Source organism: Limulus polyphemus, unplaced genomic scaffold, assembly GCF_000517525.1.
Source record: "Limulus polyphemus unplaced genomic scaffold, Limulus_polyphemus-2.1.2 Scaffold131, whole genome shotgun sequence".
In the NCBI taxonomy this organism is placed as follows: domain Eukaryota; kingdom Metazoa; phylum Arthropoda; class Merostomata; order Xiphosura; family Limulidae; genus Limulus; species Limulus polyphemus.
In genome coordinates, this window is record NW_013665741.1 from 718,823 (window position 1) to 730,205 (window position 11,383).

General features: G+C 33.3%; 1 protein-coding gene across 1 annotated transcript in view; it reads left to right on the plus strand.

Moving 5' to 3' along the window:
* The window catches only part of LOC106473548 (glutamate-gated chloride channel-like), a 163,749-nt gene that overhangs the window by 91,954 nt on the left and 60,412 nt on the right, over window positions 1–11,383 (plus strand). Inside the window, exon 2 of the mRNA XM_022403080.1 lies at window positions 4,317–4,437. Coding sequence (XP_022258788.1) covers window positions 4,355–4,437 — 83 coding nt within the window. The 5' untranslated portion in view covers window positions 4,317–4,354. The remainder of the gene's footprint in view (window positions 1–4,316; window positions 4,438–11,383) is intronic.

Genomic DNA, 11,383 nt, shown 5'->3' on the forward strand with positions numbered 1-11,383 from the left:
CTTAGAAGAAAAGTGGGATGCCTCCCAAGAGATCTTGGCCGTCAGCGTCAATAAATCGACAGCCGCTCTGACTTCTTGACGTGGCTACTATAAGGGTTAGGTCGCTTGAACAGTCTTGTAAAGATCACTTAAGACATAGTTTGTTCGGGCAGAACTGTGTGGATCCTATATTATATGTTTTTTCTTCTATTTTTTTTTAGACACAGAGAAAGACAACCTCTCCTTAGGACTTAAATACTAATTTCAATATAACTCATATTTCTCTGAAAGCCAAGAAAAGGTATATTTAAAACGTTGCTATCAATTATTTTCACGCCCAGCTATGATCCTTTAAAATACTAACAGTTATCAAGTACAGTCTGAAGATATCATTAGATTTGCCAACCAGTAATCAGAATTAAAATACATCAATTCAGCTACAGGTAAACATGCTTTTTGGCTATAACTTCCTGAACTCAACACGTTACGTTTAAATTTTTTTATGAAAGTAGCAATAATAGCTTTATAAAGAACAAAGAGAAAATTAAATCCAGACAATATATCCTTGGGAGGAGTAATATCTCCCCCAAAACTCAAAAAATACTAAATGAGTACAAACGTTTGTATACTTTAAACAGGAATTTTGTGTTAAAATAAAAAAAACGTACAGCGTTATTTTAGTTTATAACGTATAATTTAAGCCGTATAGTTTAAGTTATATCTTAACGTAAACGCTGCGAGCAGTTAACCGTATATTAACACTGCGAACAGTTAATCCTATATTAACGTAAACGCTGCGAGCAGTTAACATTATCTTAACGTAAACGCTGCGAACAGTCCAAAGCAATACTTCTTCCCATACCAAACTACGTATATCAGAACTGAAAACTAACTCACTAATGACTGTGTTTAATTTAATATACCATTTTTTACTTAAAATTACTGAAATGCACTGATTCATTGCTTGGCCACCCTCGCTGTTAACGATATATTCGCTCGTAATCCTAAAAATAACTCATGAGGCTTTGGCCAGCTTAAGAAATGTAAGTAATGGTGGAGATTCTTTTATTGAACTCTGTGGCCTGATTTCATTTTGAAATTAGTATCACAAGGTTTTTTTTTCTCCATTTATGTAGGATAGAACAACATTTATAGATAACACACTTTCAACCTTTAAACATAGCATGTCCCAGTGTGTAGTTCCCAGGCAGTTCAGCGGAAAGATTACTGACTTATAACGACCAAATCCGAGTTTCGATTGCTAACGAGTGGCAAAGCTCAGATAGCCCATTATATTGCTTTACACTACGAAAACAACAATAATAGCCCAATGTGCAGTCCCTTGGTGGGTCACCGGTAAGTCTACGGACTTACAATGCCCCAACCCGAGGTTCGATTCCTCACTGAGTTCGGATAACCCATTGTGAAAACAACAGTGACAACCCAATTTGTAGTCTAATTATTTGGCAATAACACTTAAATTATAAGAGCGTGAGACGATCACTGTTCAATAATTGTCAGGATTTGTTTATATTTATCTATAAATACAGAACGAAAAAAAACATATGTAACCAAACGAAGACTATTTCTGTAGCTGGCTGTGACTCCTTTTGGTACTTCATAATTGCTAGCATTGACAAAGTTTGAAAGCTGTAGAATGTTGTATGTTTCTCGCGGCACCAATTTCCGCTTCCAAACTTCAAACTAATGGTCGAACATTGCTGGCAGCCTGTAGAAATGTAGAAGCGTATGAGTCTGCATTTGGCTTATGTTACACTAGAAACAAATTACAGGTTAGGCCTGGCATTCCTAATGAGCGTGCAGTGTGACAGCCGTCAACTCACAGATATTGAAACAGAACTGACAACCCTCTGTATAGGCCACATAATCAGCAGCAGACATCACGAGAAGTTAGAATGTAGCTTCCCTTAATAATCTCTGCACTACAGTTATTTTTGTTTTCAAAAGAAATTAAGCTCCGGAATTGAAAACAAGAATTTAGTTTTGTATTGTATGTCTTGTAGCTGACATTCCACTACTAATATTATAAGAAAAAAAAAGATACAATTTTCACGATAGATTTTTACACGACAAAAGCTTAATGTATGTAATTATAGCGCATATATATATATACATCATTATATAGACTACGATGAAGTTCCATGATTTTCCCTTCGTCCAGTTTCTTTGTGGTTTAAGTTTTTGTGAAGTCGTTAACTTAACTGTACAATATGTTCAAAATTATCTACATTATATGTAATTAATTTTGAAACAGTTAAATGAATGTGTATATTCTTTAAACTATTATTTTATTATAAATGGCAGAAGCTGGGGTGTGGAAGAGAGGTTGGTGTTTTTAAGTATTTTTTAAGTTCTGATGAGAACTTAAAATCAAACCAAACTGAACCTAGTCCATATAACATACTGTCTTATAGTTATAAAGATTATAATGCAGTGTCTCAACAGTTAGGCACTCTCGCTGTTAACGATATATTAGGCCGTAAACAATATTCTGTACTGATGACTGCTTGGAGCATGCAATATTTTGTTGTCTGTAGCTTTGTCATATTTATACGTGATAAGATTAAGCATGCAGTAATTATTTCTTGTATTTTCATCCTGTTTATAGATCGATTTTAGGAATACATTTAAGTTTCTTTCTTGTAATTTTGTCTTGTTATATGTCATTGTTTAGAATGTACTTTTCCTTTCAGTTCTGCTTTATTTACTAGAGACGAGTAGCCGACACCGTGTGTATTACTTAAAACTCAAACCCACACTTTTCTTTTTAATTTTGATACAAAGACTCGTATACTACTTTATATGCTTTCCTCGGAAAACGGTGTCACTCACCCCTTCACTCTCAGGGGCTCAGCGGTAAGTCTTCTCACGCTAAAAAAACCTGGGTTTCGGTACTCGTGGTGGGCACAGCACAGAAAGCCCACGGAGTAATTTTGTGCTTAAAAACGAACAAACTGTGTCTCACGTCAGCATTTCTGAAGATCATTTCAAACTAAGTCGTTTTCTCAACACGTACATCCTATAAAGAATAGTGAATCAAATTTCACCACATAAGCTGTGCGTTAGAACGAACCTCTTGTTTCTCTGTGAAGTACATTATAGTTCATTTCTTGTACTTTTGTCTTATTATACACCTCTTTCTGTGTGTCTCCATGTAGCCCAGCGGTAAGTCTAACGTAAGTAATTGTCTAGACTAGGAATGTTTAATATCTCACTGTTTGGGCAAAGAGTATTTTTACAGCTTGTTATTGTGCAATTTTTTAAAAAGTGTTTTTACAGCTTCTTATTGTGCAATATTTTGAAACAGTATTTTTACAGCTTCTTACTGTGCAATATTTTGAAACAGTATTTTTCAGCTTGTTATTGTGCAATTCTTTGAAACAGTATTTTTATAGCTTGTTATTGTGCAATATTTCGAAACAGTATCTTTACAGCTTGTTATTATGCAATTCTTTGAAACGGTATTTCTACAGCTGTTATTGTGCAATATTTTCAAACAGTATTTTTACAGCTTGTTATTGTGCAATTATTTCAAACGGTATTTTTACAGCTTGTTATTGTGCAATATTTTCAAACAGTATTTTTACAGCTTGTTATTGTGCAATTTTTTGAGGAATACAGTATTTTATCATTTCATTTTTTGTAAACATTTTAAACTGAAATTATCTTTCATACGATAGGTACTTAAAACCATTTGATTTGTTCATATTTATTGACTATCTTTTTATTTCTCATATATTCAGTGTTAAATATTTGTAAATATAATTAATTTACATAAGATTCAGAAAAAAATTGTGTGTTTTTTTAACTTCTCGCGCAAAACTACACAAACTATTCACGGCCGTCTCCAATTTTTAACTGATAGACTATAATAGAAGGCAGATTGTGAACAGCACCTTCCGCCAATCCTTGGACAACTCTTCTCTGACCTGTTAATGGGATTTGACCATCACTTTTATAAAACACCCAAAGCGCTTATTCTAACCGTTAATCTATAGGTCACGCTTCTCTACTTTGTATTATAGTTATAATATTTAACAAAGTGTTCCTAACGAAAAGCATCTAAAAATGAGCTAACACCAACTACTAGTCGCACTTATCTTAAAAAATATTTATTACTTGCAGAGCTGAAACGAAAGAATATGAAGGAATAACACAGTGTGTCTATTAAATTTTGGAACCTCCTTTTCTCCTTATATCCTCAAACCATTTTTTATTCTGATACCTTAATATCTCATTCGTTGTGTCTTTAACATTTGATATTTTTTAGGTAACGTATATATTTTATGTATGTATGTATTTCTGTTTATTTTCAGTTATATTCGAGTTCCGGTAGTCGGCGCTGCCAGTCATCATGTCAAAGATGAGGGAGCATTGGTGTAGACGACTTCTTGTGATATTGTTCGCACTTGTTGTCGTGGTAACGCAGGTGACATGGTATGTTTTAGTGAATTCTTTCTAGTTAAAAACAAAACAAAGTTATATGTGTTTAATAAAGTTGCAACTTTTAATTGTTTAATGGCTCTAAGTTATCTGAATTTAACAAATGTATTCATAAAATGTTTACATGGAAGATCTGTATGACATAAGTATTACATTTTGAATTTTGAATGTAAAACTAGTTTAAATTTATGTCGGATGAAACTATAGCAAAGTAGTGCTTTTAAAACGATTTATATTAGCTTTTCATTTTATTTTACTAAATTAACATTTAGTTTTCTTGGTATTAATGTATTGGTGCATTTTAATAAGCTGATATAATCTCAAATACGGCTACTGTTGGATTATGATGGATTCCTAATACTGAGACTGTTCCACATTTACTTAAAAGTGGATTAGGAATTACTATTCGTCGAACTTCGTTTCTATGTATTTTTTTTTTTTTTTTTGCTTTCGGCAAATTAAATACGTCATATATCTATTTCAGTTATGTTTTACATAACATAGTCGAAGTCTGTCTTGGGTCATTTGCTAATATTTTTCCCGATTCTCTTTCCTTTTTTCTTCACGTTTTTTTTTATACTATTGGAGTATTTAGTAGGAATAGCCGAACAATGCTTTACGAAACGTCCATATTGAATGTCATAGAGAAAAAGCAGATTGTTTCAGTGCTTTATGAAACGTCCATATTGAATGTCACAGAAAATAAACAGATTCTTTCAAAAACAATACAAGAACAGCTACACAAGGATCTCTAAACACGCAAAACATGCCAACACGAACTGAAGATATCAATGCCGTAACTGCTGTGTATTTCAACAAATATCGATGTAAAAACTGCCGTATGCTTTTCCGAATAATGATGTAATAACTGCCGTATACTTCCCCGAGTAATGATGCAATAACTGCCGTATACTTGACCAAATAATGGTATAATAACTGCCGTATACTTCACCAAATAATGGTATAATAAGTGCCGTATACTTCACCAAATAATGATATAATAACTGCTGTATACTTCACAAAATAACGATGTAATAACTGCCATGTGCTTTTCCGAATAACGATGTAATAACTGCTGTGTGCTTCACCAAATAATGGTATAATAAGTGCGGTATACTTCACCAAATAATGATATAATAACTGCTGTATACTTCACAAAATAACGATGTAATAACTGCCGTGTGCTTTTCCGAATAACGTTGTAATAACTGTCGTGTGCTTCACCGAATAATGATGTAATAACTCCCGTGTACTTTATCGAATAATGATGTAATAACTGTCATAAAGTTCCCAAAATATTCGAGTTGTAACTGTGGTATACTTCGCCGAATAAACGGTCAGTGTAATTTGTATTACATCTTATGGCAATTATGTAGTAACCACTATTGTAAAAAATATTAAATAATTACATTAAAACATACACACTAAAAAAATCAGCAAAACCCTCAAGGTGGATGTGTCTAGATAATGGAAAACTAGTGTGCTAACATCTTTTATGGGTAAAAATATTTTTTTCGTGTTGTTTATTATTATAGCGAATTTGATTTAATGCTGTTGTTTAGGATGTTGATCTTTTTCATTTGTTACATTTAAGAAACTATAACATCAATTTTTTTCCAACTGTTTTGTCAGTGTAATCTCTATATTATGAACTCCAAGTCCTTTCCTACTTGTCTTTATTATTTATAATAATACCAACATTATTAGTCTTATATTCAATTTTGATGACAAGTCATTCAAGCTTTATGCTGTAGTTTCTAACTAACAGTAGGTTTTTAATATACGTTACTATTAGGAGTTCAAATATTCTTTACCAGTGTTTATTTTATTTAAACTTTTGTACAATGGTTCTAGAGATAGTCACAGCTTTCAAGTTGTTTCATTGGTGCGTTAAGATTCATTACGCTGCTGTGTCTCCTCTTGTCAGAGATATACTCTTCGTTCCTACTAACCATATTGGAGTTGGACGTGGCCTTGTGGTTAACGTGCTAGGCTGCGTATCGGAAGATCTTGGGGTCAAGCTGCGACATGCTACTGAACACGCTGTATAATTTTAATTGTGAAAGCGTTATAAATGTGACAGTCAATTTCGCTAAAGAATGGCCGATAGGAGGCGAGTGCTGCCAGTTGAATGATTTAACTCTGGTCAGCAGTTCTAAGGTATAGTTGCATATGCCTGAACTTTGGGATCTCTGACCTGGCTATTTAACCCATGTGTAACATAAAGAGTCGTTCAGATTGGAATAATCTATTAACAATTACTAACAATCTTATATAAAATTTATAGATATATTGTATTGTTTCATCAAACTTTGTGCAAGAACACTACAAATAGAAGAATATTAGAAAGCATAAAAATATAGCAGAAGAAGGATGTTAGTGCTGCCAATTTACAAGTAGAAGTTCAACAAACTGTTCACTTAGAAAAATCACAAGGTTCTATAATTACCAAACTACAACACAGCCCATCGTTACCACATAAATGTTGAATAAGACAACATGTTTTTAGTTTCTTGTTAAACGCAGTTACAGTATGGACTATCTGTTTTGGGCCTACCGCGGGCATTGAAACCCAATTTTCAGCGCTATAAACCATCAGAATTACCGCTGAGCCACTGGGGGAGGGGATGATTTTAAACAACAGAACGGCGTTGCTATTTCGCCAGATTTGTGTTTATTTCTTTCAGTTCTATAATTAGTTAACACAGAAATATAGTGAGTTATCCAGCATTACTTTGGTGTTTTATAATTCTGTACTTTTTTAATAGCAAGTTTTTATAGTAAGCTCTCTGTTTCTTTGTAACTTGCATACGACACACATTAAAGTCAAACACGCCACCTTGAACATTCTTCACTCTGCACAATAAACATCAGATAAATAAGTTACATAAATAAATAAAATATAAAGTAGTAACAAGGCTTACATCTCAATCTTAAACCCCAACCGATTGGCTTTAGTCCTATCCAAACACAGACAACTTTAAGAAATAGTCTTAAGCCTAATAAACTTTACGAATATCTCTAAAGAAGGTAGATTATTTTGGTAAATATCAAAGGGTTTCTCGCATAGTCTGTACTTACTTCAAATTGACAGAACTATGTGTGAATTCCATTCTTGTATAATTGGTAGTGCATTAATCAAAGGCCATTAGCACAGTGTCCGCTGAAGAATCAGCACAAACTACAGAAGACGAGATTTTCCATTCCGATGAATGAAATAGATTTTATGTAGTTTCGCCTTCTGGCGAACAGTCATCGTGGTAAAAACGAGATTCGTCTCGAAACATAGACCCTCGCAGGCTTTTCATTACCTGAAAATAAGTACCAGTTTAATGAGGAGATCTAGTGGTCTTAGTTTCCCACATTCCTGTAGTTAAAATCCAATAACCACTCGCCTGCGGTGTTTTAAATACCAACCTGCTTCTTCCATTATACGGCATAGTGAAAAATTTCACTTGTCTTAATATTAGAAGGGCAAAAAGTATTTTTTCTTTTTATGCCTCTAAAGAAATCCTGTTGTTCATTATTAATAACTTCTGATGAAAAGCAAGCTAATTAATTAGACCAGAACCAAAAAGTATCTTATGAATTTATAAAGTTAATTCTATGCGGCAAAAACTGTACAAAAGTACATAATGTTATAGATCAACACAAAACAAAACTAAAATCAATAATGATTAGAATGCAAAAAAAAAATAATCAGTTAGATATCTCCGCTATTAATGCCATATTCGGTTGTTAAACTTATATATTAATTTTAATGATTCAAAGTTCCTAGGGAAATCTATGATTTCAATATCCTAAATCTTAATTTAAAAAAGTATAATTCATTAACGTACTATTAATAACTTTATTAACTTCCTTGGAAACTCTGATTTTCTTTTACAATTCTGGGAAACATTCAAACGATTAGATTTTTGTGGAAAACCTTAACTTGGTAAAATTTTAAGAATCAACTTCAAAGAAAATAATACGCATAATGAAAATGTAGAATATTCCTTCAATTCTGATAGGGTTTGCGTTTTTAATTTGCGTTTTATGCCCCGTATTTTTCAATTATTTGATGTCGGTCTTGTATTCCCTTTTATCTACCTCTTCAAATGACTTCTAATATTTTTCTTGTTTTCACCTCTTGAAACCATGTACTGCTTAAATATTTAAAGTGCTTTAGAGTAGTTACCTTGACAACTGAAAAGTTCATTCGATTGTTCTATACACAGCTGATTTGTATTATTCATTATTAGTTTATTCCCCCAATTGTCTGTTCGTAAGGTTCTTAAGCAAATGAATATGAATACCAAAAAAATTTGAAATGAGTTTTCACATTCATTATGGAGTTAGCAATTTGTGTGTATTAATGATCCAAAAGTGATGTATCAACGACATTCTTCATGGCGTAAGTTGCACAATTTTTCTCTAAAAGTTTCGAGTTTACAAGTTATATCTGAGAAAACAATTTTAAAATAAATCATGAACTAACTTTAAATACACAACCAACTCTCGTCACAAGCGTGTTCTCACATAGTTGCCATAATAAAAAGCTCTGTGTATGAACCAACAAATGTGTCAATATCTTACGTCTCATCCATGTTGCATTTCCTCAGTACGTCATTAGTTAAAACCTCAGGATTGTTTGTTGTGTTGTTAAACACACAGCTACACAATAGGCTGTCCGTGCTATGCCCTCCACAAGTATATAAACCCGATTTTTAGCGTTATAGTCCGTCAGACTTACAGCTGATTCACTGCACGAGAAAGAAGTATTGAGAGTATTTCAGCATTTTGAGTTTTGTATGCAAACATAACATATTTTTCATATATTGAGATAGCTATATTTTGAAAAATATTGTCTGGTTTATTCTTCAAGAATCAAGTTTTCTTAACCGTACTGTTAAGAGAAAAACTACTGGAAACTAATGGTCTTTTAAAGCACTCCTTCCAACAGTTGGCGCACTGTATTGGGAACTCAAGAGTTCGTTGCTCTCGCCCCGTTGTCACAAAAGCATGCTCCAGTCTTTGAGCGTTATAATAATGAAGGTTAAATCCCACGATTCGACTACAGTAACCCAAGAGTTGGCGGTAAGTGTTCTTGACTAGCTGCCTTCCATCTATTCTATCAATTCATAATTAGTGCAGGCAGATAGGCCTTATGTAGCTTTGGGCGAGTATCAGAAACAAACAAACCTAAACTTTAGAAAAAGGACTCTAATATGTTTGTTTCATAAGTGGTATACTCTAGTTACATATGATATAGCAGTTGATTTGGAAGTTTTTGAATGCTGTAAAATCTCAAGTTCAAAACTAACCTAATATATTGGATCATTTCCTATAAGCATTTTAAGTTCTGCCTAAATGGGAAATTAGTTTAAAAGGTGCATTAACCCTGTTTTTAAGGCTTTAAAAAGGTTTCTAATGTATATAAGAAAAAGTATTTCGAGCACGACAAGTTTTTGTAATCCAAGCAAATCATTATTCTATTTCTAACTTCAAAAATCTCAACTTCCATGGACAGAAATGAATTGAAATAAAAAAAGCCATAAAATTTCACGAATGGCAGGCATAAGTCTGAAAAACTTTACATAACACATTTTCGATTTATAGCATGACTATAAATTGTAAGATGCGCTCGTCGATAACCGAGAGGACTTCTGGCTTATTTTTGATTGGACAAGTTTGTGAGATTAATGACTTGTTAAAAAGCAGTTTTTTTTCAGATATAACAACACTTTTCTCTTTTATAAGTCAAAATACAGAGTTTCACGATAATATTGATTTATAACGACGTTTATTGAGATTCGATCATTAGAAGCTTTGAAACTTATCAAACTCTGCGTCACAGTTAAGAGAAACGCATAAGCTTTAAGTACGAGGCCGCTCGACTCTAGAAATAAAGAGATGTATTTTTAAAGATAACTTAACTGTTGCTTAATTTTCCAGAGTGTGTAATTGTGTCCATAAGACACCGTGTAAAATTCTTAAGTTTTTCATTTCAAAGACAGGAAAAGAAAAGAAAGAAAAGAAAAAAAGTTGATAAATTGTTTTTTTCGCGGTTTTCAAACAGTTGTTGATTTTCAGGGCACAAATCAGTTTCACGAGCCAAGTCAGTTTAGCAATCTGTTCAAGAGCTCTGTAGGTTTTAACATAGTTTTGAGACAGTCCGTTTTTTATTTCATCGGTTTGCCAACTATGCACTTTTTCTAGCTTTTCCATTGTGCGTTTCTCAGCATTTCAAACTTATATTTATCATGAACGGAAAATTTTGAAAGCACGTTATTATCGGATAGCCTGAATACCAGCTTTGCAACAACAGCTGCTGAAAATAGATCGGATAAGACTGAGGCAAATCTCTGGGTTACTACAGCAAACGGACGCGTGAGGCTGATTCGTTCCTATTTGGTCGATCAATGGTAGGGTTTTCAAAAGCTTTACGTGCCTAAACCTTCTGTGGTCGGTAATCCCTTCCCGCGAGAGGCATTGCCTTATCCCACACTAATCGTCTGCAGACCCGAGTTTTCTAAATCATGCCTCTTCATCATCTTACTAAAGGTTATCATCTCGAAGGTCTTATCCATTGCGACATCATTAAATTGTGAAAGTTTTCTTTAACATGAAAGTAATTTTGCGCAGAAATGATCAAATGTCATCTTTCACAGAGCATCCTCAGTTATAACATGATGATTGTTAGTATTAAACCTGCATGCTTTATATATTTCATGTCATTTCATGTGTTGATATGATTTACATTAGCGAGTTTGTTTCACGCTTTCATTTGTTATTTAAGCTTCAACTGTTCATTTTTGTTTTGTTTTTCATTTGTGTTTGTTTGTTTGTTTTTGAATTTCGCGCAAAGCTACACGAGGGCTATCTGCACTAGTCATCCCTAATTTAGCATTATTCTGTAATTGATTTACCACCCCTCTTTGAAGTATGAAATTTAATG